This window comes from Geotrypetes seraphini, chromosome 17, assembly GCF_902459505.1.
Source record: "Geotrypetes seraphini chromosome 17, aGeoSer1.1, whole genome shotgun sequence".
Lineage (NCBI taxonomy): Eukaryota > Metazoa > Chordata > Amphibia > Gymnophiona > Dermophiidae > Geotrypetes > Geotrypetes seraphini.
The window spans coordinates 17,694,742-17,714,304 of NC_047100.1; the positions used below are offsets into that span (position 1 = coordinate 17,694,742).

General features: G+C 47.0%; 1 protein-coding gene across 4 annotated transcripts in view; it reads left to right on the plus strand.

Moving 5' to 3' along the window:
• Nucleotides 1–4,402: 4,402 nt before the first annotated feature.
• The window catches only part of ABHD6 (abhydrolase domain containing 6, acylglycerol lipase), a 39,767-nt gene continuing 24,606 nt past the window's right edge, over nucleotides 4,403–19,563 (plus strand). Inside the window, exons 1-3 of one of the 4 annotated variants that reach the window (XM_033926718.1) lie at nucleotides 4,403–4,489; nucleotides 6,881–7,021; nucleotides 15,997–16,153. In XM_033926718.1, coding sequence (XP_033782609.1) covers nucleotides 6,903–7,021; nucleotides 15,997–16,153 — 276 coding nt within the window. In that variant the 5' untranslated portion in view covers nucleotides 4,403–4,489; nucleotides 6,881–6,902. Of the gene's footprint in view, nucleotides 4,490–5,035; nucleotides 5,178–6,880; nucleotides 7,022–15,996; nucleotides 16,154–19,563 lie in introns of those variants that run through there. The other 3 variants (XM_033926716.1, XM_033926715.1, XM_033926717.1) reach the window with 3 other exon arrangements.

Below are 19,563 nucleotides of genomic sequence, written 5' to 3' on the forward strand. Positions count from 1 at the left end.
AAAAAGGGATTGAGGGGTATAGATAGGTATAGACCATTGCTCAGGAAATGGGCCTGATGGGCCGCCGCGGGAGCGGACCGCTGAGCAGGATGGACCTAGGGTCTGCCTCAGCGGAGGCAACTTCTTATGTTCTTATGTCAATTTAATATCCAATTTGCAAGTTCTTCCAGAATTAATCCAGGTACCTCTCCTCCCTTGTAACCAAAAAAAAAAACCCAACAAAAAACCCCAAAACTGTTGTAACTTCACTGGAAATGTCCAGTTAGCTCTTTTGTAATCCGCCTTGAACTGCAAGGTATAGGCGGAATAGAAGTCCCTAATGTAATGTAATGTAATGTAATGTTTTCAACCCAGTTCTCAGGGACCACCAGACCAGCCGGGTTTTCAGGATATCCTTAATGAATATGCATGAGATGTATTAGCACACACTTCTTCCAGTGCATGCACGTATGTCTCATGCATATTCACTGTGATTATCCTGAAAACCTGACTGGCCATGTGGTCCCTAAGAATTGGGCTGGAAATCATTGGTCGAAACGACTGCTAATACTAGCATGGTCACTACCCAAATATCTGATTTTTCAGGTTCCCTCCATAATCTCCTAGACCAGGGTAGGTGACCTCAGTTCTCAAGGAGCCATTTCCCGGTCAGAGGGCATAGGACGAAGATAAGAAGTAGAGAATGACACGGTGACAAAATTCATCACCGTTCCCGTCCCCGCGGATAACCGCGGGAAACCATCTTCATGTCATTCTTTAAGGAGAGAGGAAAGAATCGGAGAATGAAGGCCAAAACCTCTGACCCTAAAGCTTTGCTTTGAATAATGCTGGTGTAGAAGGACCGAGGTTGAAACAGACACTACAGAATGACAGTCTCTGGTATCCAGAGCAGATAGTGTGATGTCATAATGCCTCATTCCACCAGTGCCTAAGAGCCAATCACATCAGTGATGTCACAATGGCTTCATTATCCTTGGCTCCCATAAGAATCAGAGTCTGAATGGCCACAACCACTGACCCGCAAGCTTTGCTTTGAAGAATGCTAGTGTAGAAGGACTGAGGTTGAAACAGACACTACAGAATGACAGTCTCTGGTATCCAGAGCAGATATTGTGATGTCATAATGCCTCATTCCACCAGTGCCTAAGAGCCAATCACATCAGTGATGTCACAATGGCTTCATTATCCTTGGCTCCCATAAGAATCAGAGTCTGAATGGCCACAACCACTGACCCGCAAGCTTTGCTTTGAAGAATGCTAGTGTAGAAGGACTGAGGTTGAAACAGACACTACAGAATGACAGTCTCTGGTATCCAGAGCAGATATTGTGATGTCATAATGCCTCATTCCACCAGTGCCTAAGAGCCAATCACATCAGTGATGTCACAATGGCTTCATTATCCTTGACTCACATAAGAATCAGAGTATGAAGGGCCACAACCACTGACCCGCAAGCTTTGCTTTGAAGAATGCTGGTGTAGAAGGACCGAGGCTGAAATAGACACTAGAAAATGACATGGGATTATTTCCCGCGGTTATCTGCGGGTACGGGAACAGTGATGAATTTTGTCACCGTGTCATTCTCTAAGAGGCTCAGGAGTAATCTAAAGAAATTCAGGTACTTTATTACAGAAAGGGTGGTGGGTGTGTGGAATAGACAAAGACTGTCTAAATTTAAGAAAGGGTGGGACGGGCATGTGGGATCTCCTACGGCTGGAGGAGATAGTGGGTGCTGCGGATGGGCACAGTGGCATAGCAAGGAAAGTTGGTGCCGTGCACCCCGCCCCGCCCCCCCCACTCTTTCCCATTGCTTGAGCACCCCCCAACCTTTACTCGCTGTGTGAACGCCTCCTTGCATACCTCTTGAAATGTTCACTGGCGTGAGCATCTTCCGCCTACTGCTTGCGCCAGCCTCGGTTCCCTTCTGACGTCAGGTCCTGGTCCTGCAACTAGGAAGTGATGTCACAAGGAAACTGTGGCTGACACAAGCAGCAGGTGGAAGAGGCTGCTCGCACCGGCAAACATTTAAAGAGGTATGCGGGGGAGGCGGGGGGGGGGGGAGAGGCACCAGCACCCCCCACAAAGACGGTGCCTGGGGCAGTCCGCCCCTCCACCCTTACTATGCCACTGGATGGGCAATTTGGCCTTTATCTGCTGTTATGTTTCTATGTTTTCCCCAATGAAAATGCATGATATATATCTCATACAATGGAGGCAGTGCATGTAAATATAGCTCATACGTTTTTATTAGGGAAATCCTGACAGCCCAACTAGGTTGCCCGCCTCTGTACTACACAGATCCATGACATACAACAATGTTTCCCACGTTGATCCTGGAGTACCCCACTTGCCAGTCAGGTTTTCAGGATATCCACAATGAATATGCATGTATTGATTTGCATACACTGCCTCCATTAAATGCAAATCTCTTTCATGCACATTCATTGTGGATATCCTGAAAACCTTATTTATTTATTCAATTTTCCATACCGTTCTCCCAAGGGAGCTCAGAATGGTTAACATGAATTTATTCAGGTACTCAAGCATTTTCCCCATCTGTCCTGGCGGGCTCCCAATTTATCTAATGTACCTGGGGCAATGGGAGGGATTAAGTGACTTGGCCAGGGTCACAAGGAGCAGCGTGGGTTTGAACCCACAACCTCAGGGTGTTGAAGCTGTAGCTTTAACCACTGCGCCACACTCTCCCCTGACTGCAAAGGGACTAGCTTGGGAAACATTACTTTATAAGCGTCTGCATTCTCACTAGGACAGGGGTTCTCAATCATGTCCTCATGACACACCTAGGTAGTCAGGCTTTCAGGCTATCCACAATGAATATGTAAGAGATAAATTTGCTTACAATGGAGGTAAGATCGAAACAGACTGGGGATTTTAAGTTACAATCCACTCGAGAGGGGCAATGAATCCAAGATAGAACAAAACAAAATACCCTTTCTTATAAATGCTGGGAAAGTCTCTCAAACTGGTGTCACCAAGGTGTTCATGTACGCAAGAGGGAGGAATGTTGGACATAGTGGTGAAGGGAATGGAGGGAGAGATGTGGCATGGTGCTGGAGAGGGGTGATAGGAGAAATGTTGGGCATGGGGCTGGTGGGGATGGAGTGAAAGATGCTGCACATGGTTTGGGGGATGAGAGAGGGTAAAATGCTGGACCATGGTAGGAGGAACCAATTGACAGCAACAGAAGAATTTACAGAAGACGGGAAAGCGAAAAAAAGAAACTGGGATCAACTTGGTGGAAAAATAAGTCTCCAGACAACAAAGGTAAAAAACTGAATTTATTTACTAAAATATGTTAGCTTTGGGAAATGTATATAGTAGATGTCTCTATTATGTTCAAAAGAAAAGGAAATGCATTTCTGGTTTTATTTCTACAGTGTTGAAGTACTTGCTGACCCTTGCTGTGGCTGGTGGGGATCCCCAAGCACTGCCAGCAGAGAACTTCCTCTAGAGATGGCCAGAACTCCCCTCCACCAAGCACAGCAATCGCTGGTAGCATCCATGAGCTACTGAGGTGCCAGCATTTGTGACTCAGAGACGCTACTGCTGCCTGCCAAGCTGGGCAAAAGGGACCGGGCCAACTGCAGAGGAAGTCCTCAGCTGACAGCTTGGGGGTCCTCATCAGCTGAGTATTTATATTTTATGTTTACATTAGAGGCTCTGGTAGAAACCCGTTTACAAAGTATGTATTCTTCCCAATTATTGCCAAATTAATAAAGTTTCTTTGCTTATTTGTTAATGGGTCTTTACCAGAGCCTTTCATTCAGTAGCATAATTAAATGAAATTACTACTGTACTTCTGAAGTTTATAGGGACAGGCGGGGACGAGCTTGAAGTTAATTCACACTGTTAGGTTTTTCTGTTAAAGTTTAAAAACTTTCTTCTGAAGAACATGGGGAGAGGGCAATAATCTATAGTGCACTTTGGAGTCTTGTAACCTTTGAAATCAAGCATTTTCTGGCAGAAGACAGATTCCACCATTTGAACAGTATCCCACTGATCTGCTGCAGGTTTAGAAACAGCAGAGGAAGGAGGAGCAGCTACATCCAGCTGCACTGTTTAAAAGACAGTAACATTCACTTGCCTAATAATCCGTTTTAAGTTTGACCAGTTTACTAAAAGCCACCTTTTAAATCCAGTGTTGCTATTCCCCCCCCCCCCCTGCCTAGATAATCTACAGCCTATTTTGACTGCCCCTCTGGTTGTCATCCTGCAGGGAGTCCCCACGCTGACGTCTTCTTCCGTACCGATCCGCCCACCCAGGAAGAAAAGGGCACGTCATAGGGGGCGGGACCGACAGAGAAGCCTGCGTCCTCAAGCCAGCCGCGCTTCTTTCTTTCCACATTTCCCTTCCCCAGTGCCGATTGAACTAACCTGGCTGTAGCCTCTCATAATCCCGAGAGCTCTGTTAACCCATCTCACCTGGAGCTTGCTTGAGGACTAATGGTGCAAGATAGAGAGGAACAAGGTAAAACTAGGATCCTCATTGAACAGTATTGAGGACACCCTAGAGAGGAACAAGGTAAAACCAGGATCCTCATTGAACAGTATTGAGGACACCCTAGAGAGGAACAAGGTAAAACCAGGATCCTCATTGAACAGTATTGAGGACACCCTAGAGAGGAACAAGGTAAAAACCAGGATCCTCATTGAACAGTATTGAGGACACCCTAGAGAGGAACAAGGTAAAAAAACAGGATCCTCATTGAACAGTATTGAGATCCTGGAAAAAAAAGCAGCATTTTCTTAACAGACCTCCTCCTTTTTTTGATTGCCACAGCTGCTATTCATTTACCGGGAGTCCCTTGCTACGTCTTCATTACTTTCCATTAGTCCGAGGTAATGTACTTCCGCTGCCACGTGCAACGTCGCGTTGACGGCCCGTTGCCATGGTGCCGCCGCGCCGCTCGCTCTGCCCTCTGCTGGAGAGCGGCGGCACCGCACCCTCGCCGGCGCCGCCGCCGAATGCGGCAGCGAGGAGCCGAGCCGTCGCCCCGCCCCCCGGGGGAGGTAAGTGGCGTTCGAGTAGGGGCGGGGCTGGGTCCGTGGGAGAAGCGCGGGCCCTTCTGGCCTCTGCAACGTTCCAGACCTGGTAGGGCCATATAGGGAGTGAGGCGACAGCGTGCAGCAGTGCCTGTGCCGGTGGGTGGGACCCGGTAGGGCCGTAGGTTCTTGGGGGGGGGGGGGGGAGGTGTAATGCTGGAGTGTGACACGGTAATAGTCAGAAGGGTCACAGCCAGGTGTGACACCGAAAACGCTGGGGGGAGGGGGGAGGGGAAGATGTCCAAGATGCAAGGCTTCACCGATATTGAACACTGCTAAGGGTGGAGGAGGTGGACCACATTTTGTTACATTTGAAATTAAACAATATGTAATTCTACCGAGGGGAAGATTCCCAACCATGAAGGAAACAGATTTAAATAGTGCCATCTTTAGTGTGAGGCTTCAATGAAGACACAGTCATTCAATCCACATCATAAAATGGCCAGGATGGGAGCTATGGACCTGGGTCCTGGACATTTTATGACTGTGGATTGTAGGACCGTGTCTTCGCGGAAGCCTTGCATCTTGGACATCATCCCCACAGCGTTTTTGGTTTGGGTGGCTCTTTGATTCTGTGTTTGTGTGATGTGTGACACGCCGGCGAGTGCTGTTTTGGGCTGTGGACAGCGGTGTGTATAATATGCTTCCAGAGCCATACTGATGGGGTCAGGGTGCGGACCGCTACCATATACTGGTATGCAATACCGCAGTATGTAGCAGTGCCAGGCATGAGCGACGCAGCATTGTGTGACAAAACTGGTATGTGACATATCCACATGTAGTACAGTAGTGCCATAGGAAAAGTCTATCCTGTCTGACCAATCCGGGTCGTAAGTGCCTGGTAGGATAGGATCCCATGGTAAGTGACTTGTTAACATACAGGGTCAGCGCTTCCATTAAGTGAGCTAAGTGATTGCCTAGAAAGCTAATGCTGAGATTCAGGGGCAGCAAACAGCAGGAGGCAGCCTGGACAATCTCCCCTCCCAATCAGCAGAGGGCAAAGCTAAACAAGGAAGGGCAGGTGGCAGCGGGAGAGATGCCCCTGTCCAACTGACGCTCCCCCACCCAACTCCCTTCGGCAGTGAGAGAGTTGCCCATGCTCTCCTATTGCCACGCAACCCCCTCCCTGTGCCTCCAATGACCCCCTCTTACCTTATTTTCAGATGGCTGGCCAGAGGGATGCCTACTCCCTCTGGCCAGCTGGCCCACCTCTTCAAAATGGCAGGTCTTCTCCTCCCCGGGGAGGGGCCTGAGGCTCTGATTGGCCCAGGTTATTTAAGGTCCCTCCTGTGGGTGGGGCCTTATGCATCTGAGCCAATCAGAGCCTTAGACCCCTCTCCAGATGCAGGAAGTATTTGGATTTTGGCATTTAGTCTGGTGTAGAGAATGACACGGGGACAAATTTGTCCCCATCCCCGCAGAAACTCAATTTCTCCGTCCCGTCCCCGTGAGTTTCTTTTCACTGTCCCTTTCCCATTACTGTAAGCTCTGCCTTAACCACACAAGCCTCGAACACTTATGATTTTAAAGTATTTGAGGCTTGTGCAGATGAGGATGGAGCTTGAAGGCAATGGGGCTGGGACAGGAAAAGAACTCGCCAGGATGAAAATTTTGTCCCCGTGTCATTCTGTAGTCTGGTGCTACTGCGAATGTGGGATGTTTTGCAGAGGTTTACTTGGCATTGCGTGGTTTATTTTTGCACACCTCAGAGTTTCACAGGGTAGAGAGGTCATAGGTCTCTGGCAGTTGTTCTTATAACTCCAGAGTCCACCTTTGGCATTATCAGTGTGATAATCCCTTTCCCTTGCTCACACAGGTGAGGCTGGAGCAGAGAGAAGATGGATCTGGATGTGATAAACATGTTCATGATAGCAGGGGGGACGCTCGCCATTCCCATCTTGGCGTTTGTAGCATCCTTTCTCCTGTGGCCATCGGCCCTGATCAGATTCTACTACTGGTAAGGCAGCGAAATTTTCACTAAGACTCTGCAAGCTATTTAGCTGTAAATATGCACTATCGTCAAGCTTCTCCATGGTAGATATGGTATATCTGTGCCATTTAGCTCAGTATCTTTTAGATAACCAAAATTGCATTTATGAGATCTGACAACAGGAAGTCGTCTGCTGAATTCCAGCAGCTCTGTGGTTCTGGAGAAACTGTGACACTTGTGACTGAAGAAGGGGACCTGTGTAGGGTGACCGGATGTCTGGGTGCCCGGATTTACTTCCCAAAACCCGGCAGTTTGTCCGAGTTTTGGAAAGCTCTGGTAGCGTCTGGAGGGCATCTGAGCATGTGCGGATGATGTCACATGCATCCACGTGTGCTCGGAGGCCCTCGGACGTGGCCCGGAAGTCGGGAATTAAAAGAAGAGGCTTGCTGGCGGGGGGTCTGAATGGGGTGTGGCCATGCGTCCTGGATTTTTGGTCGCAAAATCTGATAACCCCCTAGACCTGTGAGATTTCCAAGGCTGATGTGCTCCTGCATCTTTTTTGATTGATCCTTTCAGAAGGTATTGCGTAGTGAAAAGATTCAGCTTGGAATAGTAGGCTATGGTTAACTATTCTGTGACACAGTGACATACACCATGGCTGACCTTAGGTACCAGGGGAGGGACATAAGAAGTTGGCTGGTCTCTCCCCAGCCACCTGGGGAAATGTGTGATGAAGCTGTGCTTACTGTGGGACTTCTGAACTTGCCCTGCACCTCTTTATACTCTTGGGGGATGATTCTCCAAACGGCATCCCGTTTGTAGGCAGTGGTAGACATCCTACCGCCATCGCAGCAGCCAGTCAGGATGCACGACTTTGAAAAAAAATTCATTCCAGGAAGGGGGCCTACAATATAGGTGTCTAACTCGTGCCTACGGAGGTGTCTAGGCACACCTACTGATGCCCAAGGCCAGCATGGGTGTAGTTTCCACCGAAAGTGACCTTGGGCATTGGTAAGCGTCCCTAAGTGAATCTGTAGATGCAAAACAGACGCCTTAAATATAGGCCTGTAAATTCTGGCCTACATTTAGGGCATCTGTTAGAAAAAATACGCGCGATTGCCAATGCGTGATTGACGCACGCTGTGCCGAGATCAGCGTCCTTTAGGGAATCAGGCCCTCGGTGTATGTGTGGTTTCTATTTGTAAATTGCTTAGGAATAAGCAGGATATAAAATGTTTTTAAATAAATAAATACAATTGTAATGATGGTTTTACTTCTATGGTGGGGTCAGTGAAATGCAGGAAAAAGAATTGGGCTTCTTTGGGATTTCATTCATTCATTCATTCATTCATTCATTCATTCAGCAGGTTATATACTGTGATGGTGAATTTTTTTTATTTTTTTTTCTGTATTTGATCCTGGTGCTTTGAAATGCCCTTTCTCCTGGATTATCTTTTCTGCTGTCTAGGGTGCTGGCAGCTTACCCTTTACCGTGACGGTTTTGCTCTGTGATTCTATGTGCACTACAGGATTGCACAGGAAATGACCCAGCCCTGTATTTCATTCGTTTATAGAGATGAGATAAGATACAGCCTCTGACTCGGTTCACGGCACTCTCAGGACCTCCCATGGAAATCGATACTTTCGACCCACTGAGGCACTAAAGCCTGTGATCGCTGCTACGCCAGTTTTGACAGCTTTAGTGACGATCGCATTTGCGGACCCGAGGCAGAAAATGGCTCACTGCGTGGTTTTCTGCACGATCGCCCATTCCCATGCAAATAAGCTCTTTAATATTAAAATGCCGTGTAAACTAGTAGAGCGATTGATGCTCTAACATGGCTTCCCAATGCACACACACAAAAAAAACTGATCGCTTTTAGCGATCCAAAAAAAGCGACCAGTCAAGACCAGCCGCTTACCTGTCTAACCTTAGTTTAGCCCTTTTTTTTAATGGGCAAAGATGCTGTGCCTGTTACACACGCACAATATCTGCCCCATTAAACAAAAGAAAAAAACGCCCCTGTCCCTGATGAACCGGCACCTGACACCCCCACAGCAGCCAAAACAACAGGAGGAATGCTCACTCCTGCCATGTCAACTCTTTCTTCCCCCTCCCCCCCACCGTGTGAAAGAAAATTGGAAAGAGGGAAGCCCATTCCCTCCTGTTAATGGAAGCCCCCCCCAAATAAAGGCAGGCAGGAGGGATGCTACCCAAGCCCCCCCAGTACCTTTTGCTTTTGCAAGCGGGAGGGAAGCATGGTCCCTCCATCTTCAAGGCCCCACTTATCTAAAATGTCGGGCCTTCCCTCCTCGATACATCATGTGATGCACAGGGTGGGGCCCAAGGCCCTGATTGACTCAGATGTCTAAGGCTCCTCCCAAGGGTTTTCTGGTGGTTCAGGGGAGTATATAGTTGGTATCCCTCCTGCCTGCCTTTGTTTTGGGGGGCAGGGAGGGGACGTTTTAGGGGGGCTCCATTGGTAGGAGGGAGTGGGCTTCCCTCTTGCTAATTTTCTTTTGCATTGGGGGGGGAGTCACTGTGGCAGGAAGGAGAGGGCATTCCTCCTGCCATTTTTGCTGCCGGGGCGGGGGGGTTTTGGTTCGTCAGGGAGGGTTGTCATCGGTGGGGGGGTGCCTTTTTTTTTAATGGGGCAGATATTGTGCGTGTAACATGCACAGCATCTGTGCCCATTAAAAAAAGATTTACTGTCTCGAACAGCTGAGTGGCGGGAGGCTTTCCCCTGCCTCTCAGCTGTTCGGGCTTTCCCTACAGGCTCTGCACATGTGTGAGAGTCGCTTTCACAGCAATCAGTTGGACAGGAGAGTCGGGGATTATGACGAACCTCCATGCGAATTATTTGCATGCAAACCTTTTAGTGCATCAATGGCTCTTTTTGAATCGACCAAAAAATCGGATCGGAGCAGACCCACACGGTCTTACCTGATCTTCTTAGTGCATATAGGCCTGTGTTTCATTCCTGGGTTATCTTCTCTCTCTTCTGTTTCCTGGTTTCCTCTGCTCCTTTGGGGTCCAGCTCAGCCAGAGCTGGTCACCACAAGGCAAAGGCACCACTGAATCACAACTACCTGGGCATTTCCTGCTAGCATCCCTAGCCCAGGCATTGCAGGGATAAAAACATGATGGCAGATAAAGGCCAAATGGCCCAACCAGTCTGCCCATCTTTAGAATCCACTATCTCTTCCTCTCCCTAAGAGATCCTGCACGGTCTGTGTCTGTATATGGCTGTTTTGGGGGAGGATGGGCTGGAGAGGGCTTCAGTGGCTGGGAGGGTTTAGATGGGATGGAGTAGGTTTTAACAGAGATTTTGGCAGTTGGAACCCAAGCACAGTACTGGGTAGAGCTTTGGATTCTTGCCCAGAAATAGCTAAGAAGAAAACATTTAAATAGAATCAGGTTGGGCAGACTGGATGGACCATTTGGGTCTTTATCTGCCATCATCTACTATGTTACTTTGTGGCTGACCCATGCTTTCTTGAATTCAGACTGTCTCCACCACATCTACTGGGAGACTATTCCACAGATCTACCACCCTTTCTGTAAAAAAGTATTTCCTCGAGTGTATCACCTCTTAACTTCATCCCATGCCCTCTCACTCTGGAGTTTCCTTTCAATTGATAGAGACTCACCTCATGTGTATTTATGCCACACAGGTATTTAAATATCTCTATTATATCTCCTCTCTCCCACCTTTTCTCCAAAGTATACATATTGAGATCTTTAAATCTGTCCCCAAACGCCTTACGATGAAGACCACTGACCATTTTAATAGCCTTTGTCTAGACCAGTGGTCTCACACTCATGCCCCAGGGGCCACATGCGGCCTACCAGGTACTATTTTGAGGCTCTCTGTATGTTTATCATAATCGCAAAAATAAAATAAAACAGTTTCTTGATTATGTGTCTGCTTAGCTATAAATTACAGTATTATTATTAAGACTTAGCCAAAAGGAAAGATTTATAAACTATGACGAGTTTTACCTCATGCAAAATTGTCATTTCCTTAATAAGACCTTAACTATTTTTTCTGAGGCCCTCCAAGTACCTACAAATCCAAAATGTGGCCCTGCAAAGGGTTGGAGTTTGAGACCACTGGTCTAGACAGACTCCATCCTTTTTATATCTTTTTGAAGATGAGATCTCCAGAATTGTACACGATATTCTAAATGAGGTCTCGCCAGAGTCTTATACAGGGGCATCAATACCTCCTTTTTCCTACTGGCCACACTTCTTCCTATGCAGCCAAGCATCCTCCTAGCTTTCGCCACCGTCTTTTTCAACCTGCTTGGTTTGTTTTTCAGGCGCAATCCATTGATTAAAGACTGGAACTCCCTTCTTGTTCCCAATGCGCCAGGCCTGGCAGTCAAAAACCGGTTCTTCTGAATGGCAGCACTCCACACTGCCTCCTCACAGACACCAGGCCAGCTCTTGTTCTGATTCAGCAGCAAATGGAAAGCTGTAGCTTGCAAATATGTTCAACCCCGTAGTCTGAAAGAATCGCTTCTCCTGGGGTTCGTATTTGTTTAAATCCGTGCTGATGGGTTTTATTTGAAGCCACCTGGAGTCTTCACACAGTTGCCACACGAGGATAAGTTGATGATTTACCAGTTTTCTCTTTATGTGCATTTTCCACCAGTCTCTCGTCATGTTAGTTAGAAAAGCTATCCTGCTGCCCTGTAGTTAAAGTTAAAAGTGACCCTTGAGCCTTCAAAACGCCTTGCTACTTCAATGAAGCTATATTCACTAGCATCCCTTCGACCTTGGACTATGAGTTACCCCCTCCTTCTACCTCGCAGCACCACTCTTACAAAAATACCTGTTTATCTCTTCCTATCTTGTACCTTCTCTCACTTTGTATCATAATGCAACTTCTTCACTGGCTCCCTATCCGCCTTCGTATACAGTTCAAGCTCCTATTGCTGACCTACAAGTGTGTTCGTTCTGCTGCCCCTCAACATCTCTCTCCTTGTACACCTCCTGGAGAACTCCGTTCCTCTTAGCTGGGCCCTTCTCCTCCACTGCCAATTCCAGACTTCGTTCCTTTCATCTAGCTGCCCCCTATGCCTGGAATAAATTACCCGAGTTTGTCCACCAAGCCCCTTACCTTACCTTGTTTAAAAGCAGACTGAAAACCCACCTTCTTGACATAGCCATCAATCCATAACCGTACTCCCCTCTGCCCACCAACTGTTCCCCTTAACTGTATCCTCGACATTCTGTCTTGTCTGTTTAGACTGTCTTTCGAGCAGGGACTGTCTTCTTTGTGACTCTGTACAGCGCTGCGTACGTCTGGTATCGCTATAGAAATAATTCATAGTAGTAGTGTGAAGAGTTTGTCTCTGGTAACCAGAGCTGAGATTGTGATGTCATAATGCCTCATCCCACCAATGCCTAAGAGCCAACCTCATCAGTGATGTCACAGTGGCTTGATGGCCCTTGACTCCCCTCTGCCCTCCAACCCAGCCAGCAGATTAACCGTTCCCCTTACCTGTATCCATGACATCCTGTTTGTCTGTTTAGATTGTAAGCTCTTTCGAGCAGGGACTGTCCTCTTCTTTGTGACTCTGTACAGCGCTGCGTACGTCTGGAAGCACTGCAAAAATAGTAGTAATCATAGATTAGACTATCACTGCTATCGGCATAATTTTTGGCTCCGTCCCCCTGGAACACCTTCTGGCAGCTTTCCTCCGAAGGTGCTTGGCCAAATGTTAACCAGTGTCCAGACCCACATTTTGAAGAAAGGTTAACGACATAAATCCTTGTAACGTAGCAGCATAGTGAATGACAATACATGTAGTTAGAAGACCAGTGGGGTCTCTCCGTTTGCCCGGAAACAGGGCCAGGGTTGCACCTGCTGCTCTGGGCAGGTTAAACCCTTCTGTGCCTTTATTTGGGTTTGTATCTGCCGCTGCTTGCAGATTACATGCCTCCATGTGCAATTGTACCTGCTGCTTCGTGCAGGTTCCACCCTGCCGTGCCTTGATTTGGGGGTTGTACCTGCCGCTTTGGTCAGGTTACACCTCTCTGTGCTTTTTTGAAGTATGCAAGTTGCTCAAGATTTTTGCTTTGATTCCGTCCTTTTTGCTAAGTAAAGATCCTCGGTTAATCCTGCATCTCTTTGAATTCCATCACTGTTTTTATCCCGTTATCTCCACTGGTAGGACATCCAAGCATTAACGGTTTCCATGCAAAAGTGCATCCTGATGTGGCTTTTAAGTCTCTCTCTCTTCTTGCAGCTTCATTTTCATGTCTTTTAGGTCTGCAGCTTCACTGTCTTTGAAAAAGATTTTTTTTGTATATTCATGCATTTCCTTTTTCTAAATGTGTGTATCATATCTCCCCTATCCAGGTCCGCTGAGAGAAAACTCGGGCCCCAGAACAAAGCTTTTTGAGATGACATGTTCAAGGCCGGTATCTGACATGAAATATAGAACATAGAAATTTTCCGTATTGCTATTGAGAATTTTGTTAGTGGTTCTAAAGTTAGGACAATATTGGTATTGTCTTTCCGCTAACCGTCAAGCTGTTTCTAGTCTCGAATCTCTCAATAATGTAGACAAATAGGCATGCGATGTCAGTGGGTCCTTTATGCTACAATTACAGCATTTACAGGGAACTTTACCTGTGAAATGATTTCTTCCCTTGCTGTCCTGTAAAGTCTTCTTTGTAGTCCACGATGAATCTTGAATGCACTGTATTACGTCACTCAAAAGTATTTTATCATTGTCGCAGCCTTATATTGCTTCACGCTCGCTCAACGCTTCGCGATCTTGTACACGAAAGTTCTCGCACCATTCTTTGTCTTAGTTTGTAAGGACGTCTCCTTCTCGAAAAGATGACACATTTTGGTTTTCATGATGTTTCTTGGGCTTCACTGGGCCCCCTTGAGCTTCGTAGGCCCTGGAGCAATGTACCGGCTGCACCCCCCTCTCCTCAGGCCTGCTCCTATCTATACCTGTACATATATGAGTTTTCAAGTCTTCTTTTAGAATATAAAGTTCAAAGTATCTCTAGACTAATCTTTAAGTTTCCCACATGTAAACATGTGAAGACTTTTTTTTTTTTTTCTACCTAAGATTCCACATCTCCCTAGGGATCAGCCCTGAAAACTTGGCTCTTTTCAAAAATCTAACACCTCCCGCTCTCTGGTACCTTGACCCCTCTCTACCCTCTTAGTTCCTTTTCTATTACCCTTCTTTTTCTGGAGTTCCTTTCTATCCTAATTCTGTAAACCGTGCCGAGCTCTCCGCTTGCAGAGATGGCGCTGTATACAAACCTAAGGTTTAGTTTAGTTTAGTAGTATTAGAAACATAGAAACATAGAAAATGATGGCAGAAAAGGGCCACGGCCCATCTAGTCTGCCCACACTAATGGCCCACCCCCTAACTACCTCCATGAAGAGATCCCACATGCCAATCCCATCTTTTCTTAAAATCTGGCACGCTGCTAGCCTCAATTACCTGTTGTGGAAGATTATTCATTTGCAGAGCCCAACTTCTCTTCCTTGAGCCTTTCGGGCAGGGTTCACAATCCCACAAGGGAGGGTGTCCGGCCATCACTCGCCAGCAAGATCTGTTGACCAGCTCTGAAATAAGTACACCCTGGGAATGGCTGTCTGTGGCTCCTGACCGAGGATTGATGCCATGATGTGTGCATGAGAAAGGCAGGAAGGGGGAAAGGGTTAAAGATGAGGGATTCCCCCAGGCCACTGCTAATGAAGGTTCATAGCACTTGTGAATGTCAAATTGTAACCCGTTCTGAGCTTCTGGGAGAACGGAATAAAAATCGAAATAAATAGAGCAAGTTTATCTCGCTGTTCTGACTGAGCATTATACTTACCATTGTTCATTTTATTTTAGTTATAATAATACTACAATGTAAATTGCTTACCGTGTTTCCCCATGTATAGGCTGCCCCTCTGCATAGGCCGCACCCATGTATAGACCACAGAAAAGAGTGACCTATGTTTAAAAACCGGAAGATAAGCTGCCCTATGATATTAGCCGCAGCTTATCTTTTGGTACCTCCCCTGCCTTTTTCAATCCCTCCCCCCCCCCGGTATCTCCTTCAAAACCCCCTCGTTGGACGGCGGACGGCTCGACTCTCCAGCGATGCAGGGCAGCTGCGATCTCTTGGGCATCCGGCCTGCCCCCGCACCACCCGCTGAATGGCCAACGTTGGCTCTCACGAGACTCATGAGAACTGACGTCGGTCGCTCAGCAATGCGATGCGGGGGCAGGCTGGATGCCGAAGAGGTCGATGCTTCCCTGCACCGCTGGAGATTAGAGCGGTGCGCCGTCCGCCATTCAACGAGGGAGCTCCGAAAAAGGTACCGGGGTGGGAGGGGATGATTTAAAATAGATACATAAGCTTCTCCATTTAACTAGGCCACGTCCCATACATAGGTTTGTAAAACCCATGTATAGGCCGCGGCCTATACATGGGGAAATACGCTATATCTTGCTGGGTGATCTCTTCCTAAAGGCACTCAATAAATCTTAATACAGATTATATTATTGCCTTACACAGATTTTTTTCCTCCTATAGTAGTATTTAATGGTTTATGCTCTTTAGTTCTGCCTTTGGAGCCTAATGTGTCCATATATAACACATTTCTTTTCCAGTTCCTAAAATTGGAAAACAAATCTTATTTTACTGTAATAGAAGCTCAGCAACCAGGTGGCAAGTGACAGTTTTGACCCTTAATTCTGCTCATTCTTTCTCTCTCCAGCAAGAGAATCATTGTCTCCGTAGGCCCAGTATGGGAAAAATCCTCTCAATGAGTTGACTTGGTTGTTTGTAATAGAATTTTCTTGTGTCCCAGTTTGCTCTAAGATATATCATGAGCATAATAAGCACTTCCCTGTGGTTTTTCATGTGACTTTGCACAGCCAATTGACGATGGAGCGGCTTTGAGTTGCTTGTTGCTTGAGTGACTTGTTGAGTTGCTAATTACTTCTGCTGATCTGCTTCTTCCTAGGTACTGGCGCAGGGCTCTGGGTATGCAGGTGAAGTACGCTTACCATGAAGACTACCGGTTCTGCTATCTGCACCGAGGGCGGCCTGGTGGCAAACCTTCTCTGCTCTTTCTACATGGATTCTCAGCACACAAAGACATGTGGCTGTCTGTAGTCAAGGTGGGCCTTCAATTATTTGCCCGTTTGCCAGCCCTAGGTAGCTCTGAGTTCCCACCAGGAAATCCAAGTCCTGGACTGTCAAAGCCAGTCAGGGTGAAATTATTTCCATGACGGTAAAACCTTAAAACGTACTTAGGAAGAGAAACATTTTCTTTCCAGACCAACAACTTTTAAAAAACAATGTGACCTTCTCCCAAAACCATGGGGGCTTTGCAGTGTTAAGAGAATTCTTATTTCTTCCCCAGTGGTGTGCTAATGTCTGCTAAGCCAACAGCTCTTGAACGGTCATTGGATGTTCACCACTTATTTTCTCAGATAGAAGTATAAAAACTGCATTTGAGTTTTAAATGTGTACGAGGAGAATGATAATGCAGGAGCTCACTTTTCTTCCACAAGCATTAACCCTGATGGTTTTGGTCTTTCGTGCAGTTTGGTTCCTCTTTATAATGCACAAGCTGGGAGTCAATAAATGTGCAAAATTCACACTTCTACAAATAGGGGAAGGGAATATGGATTTTTTTGTGGCTTTGGCATTCAGAGCACCCAAAGACATGAGGACACTGGAGGATTAAGTGGCTTGCCCAGGGTCACAAGGAGCAGCTCTGGGATTTGATCTCGCAACCTCTGGGTGAGCCACACCTTCCAACATCAAAATAGCAAAATACTAGCTAGCAAATAAAGTCGAGAACAGTGTCAATGTGGTTCAGTGTAAAAGATCAATAATAAGATATGATAGGAGGAAAAGCCTCAGGGAACAACAGTTCTCACAGGCAATCCTATGCCTCTTCCTAGGCATAGAACGCCCCTATACAACAAAATATTAATTTTCAAATTATGAGTAGTAAATTCAAATCAGTGTTAAAAGGATTCAAATTGTTATTGAAAAGTATTGCGAGTATTTTTGTTATTTGTGGAAGTGTGAGTTTTAGATTTTGTGTATTTTCCACGTGTTTCTTGGTCGATAAACGTGTTCCAGATTCCTGTAAACCAGACCTATATATGAATAACACAGAATTCTTGTACAATCCCACTTTATTCCGACACCAGTGGGCTATTTCCATCTGCCCACTAGGACTTTGTAGGAAGCGTCAAAATTTCAGAGACTTGAACCCCTCCCCCTCGTACCTCAGTTCCTCAGTCTTTCTTCCTACAAGCCAGGCTGTAGGAGCTTACCTTTTCTTCTCATGTTTAATTTTGCGTATTTTCAGTATTTTGCATTCACTGTTTTCGCCCTCGTGCTGTAGAGGTTCCCTTCAGGGACATCCTTGACTGCAGGAGATCACAGACTTTTGGAAAAAGTCTGCTTTTATTGCTTCTCAGTAAGCCCCACTAGACAGCCTGCACATCAGATTGGGGCTCAGGGATCATTCCCTCGCCCCAGGTTCATCCGCTAGTGGCCTGAATGCAGGCTGAGTGGTTCTGTGGAGGCGCGACTGGGATCGGAGCCAGACTGTTCTTCTGTCAGGCGTCTGCACAGCGGTGGCGGAGGTCTCCAGCCATGGTGGTCAGGCCAGTGGGGCAATCAAAAGATTTGAAATCCAGATTTCCAGTTCTCTGAGGCAAAGGATCTCCCTGTGAGCTGTTTGCAGCTTTGTCTGCAGTGTTTCCCATTCAGCACGTCACAGTGAGTATAGGCTGACAGCCTGAATCAGCGATTTGGGGGGGCCTTAAAAAGGGGGTTTGGGGTGGTTTCCCTGCATGCCCTATCCCTTCCCACCTCTAAAATCCCCAAACTGCTGTTTTTTGAGCATTCCTGTGATTTTCCCAGGCTATTTTTTTAATTAAAATCGGCACTCACGGCATCCATTTGGATTTTTTTTCGATTTGAATTTAAGCTTATTTTTTTATAGCTTCAAGTTTCTTTTTTGCAAGAAAAATGCATAGATGGCCTCAGGGCAGGATGGGATGGATTCATGCCTCATTTGCAGTAGATGGCTGTTGGATGGGCAACTGTGTTCCATGTGAATTGTGGCCCGCAAGGGGTGTGAGACTTGCCTGGATTTGGTGCCTTCAACCTCCAAGGAGGGTCTTCTAGCGCCTTCTGCCCTGAATCCCATGAAAATGGCATTGAGGGACCCTGGGGAATGTGCCAGTGAGTGTGGCAAGACACCTCGCAAATCTTCCAAATAGTCCAAAACTGATGTGCAGATGTCGGCTCCTGCTGCAGAGGATGGGTTTCCCCTAGAATTTGTGATTCCTTAGCGCAGCAGCAGATGAATCCAGAGACTAGTGGGATAGCTCACATCGACCAGCAGGTTGAGATAGAGAAACTGATTAACAGGTGGTCTTATAGACTGGCATTCCTCCTGTCCATCCAGTATGCTCTATCTCCCAGCAGAGTTAGTCGCTATCCAGCTCCTGAATTCTGGCTGTGCCGGGTGAATTTTCTATAAATTATCATTTCTTCTGTTGAGATTTTTTTCTTCAGAGAGAAAGAGGTGTCTGGCTGAACGGTGCCAGCTTTGGGAGCTACACCTGGGCCCACCCAGGTCCCTTCTCCACCCTCCCCTCCAGTGGATTGAGCGGAATGGCAGGCAATTACTTCTGACCGTTGGGTCCTGGAGGTTCTCAGGGATGGCTACAAATTGGAGTTTCTCTGTTTTCTGACTGAATATTTTCTAGATTCACCCGTGGCCCGCCCCAAGAAGGTACTTCAGGTGCAGGCTACAGTCTGCAGGCTTCTGGATATTGCAGCCATAGAACCCGTTCCAGAGTGAGATTCAGGCTCTGGGAGATACTCAAGATGCTTCATCATTTCAAAGAAAGGATCCAACAATTGGAGACCAATTCTGGACCTCAAGATGGTCAATGTGGTGCTGAAAGTGCATCGCTTTTGTAGGGAGATGGTGCGCTCAGTGATAGCATCAGTGGCGCTGGGGGAGTTTCTAGCCTCCCTAGATAATACGGAGGTGTATCTTCATATTCCTATTTTTCTGGACCACCAGAAGTATCTGCGGTTCCATTCTTGGAGCACATTTCCAGTTTGTGGCGATGCCCTTTGGTTTAGCAACAGCACCCAGGACCTTCACCAAGGTGATTGTGATGGTGGCAGCCCATCTTCGCACCCTGGGTGTCTGGTTCATCTTTATCTGGATGACTGGTTGATCAGAGCCCTCTTGTGTTAAAGGGGTGTCAAGCTGTTCAGCAGATGGTGCAGTTGCTGCAGCTCTTAGGCTGGGTGATAAACTTCGGGAAATGTCAGCTTGAGCCGATGCAGGATGTGGAATACCTGGGAGTTTGGTTTCACATGGGACAGATCAAAGTGTTCCTGCCTGTCTCCCATCAGGAGATGCTTCGACAGTTTGTCCGGGACATTCTGACCACTGCAGTTCCAACGGCATGGACCATTGTGGCAACAATCGATGTGGTTCCTTGGGCCAGAACCCATCTGTGTCCACTGCAGGATGCTT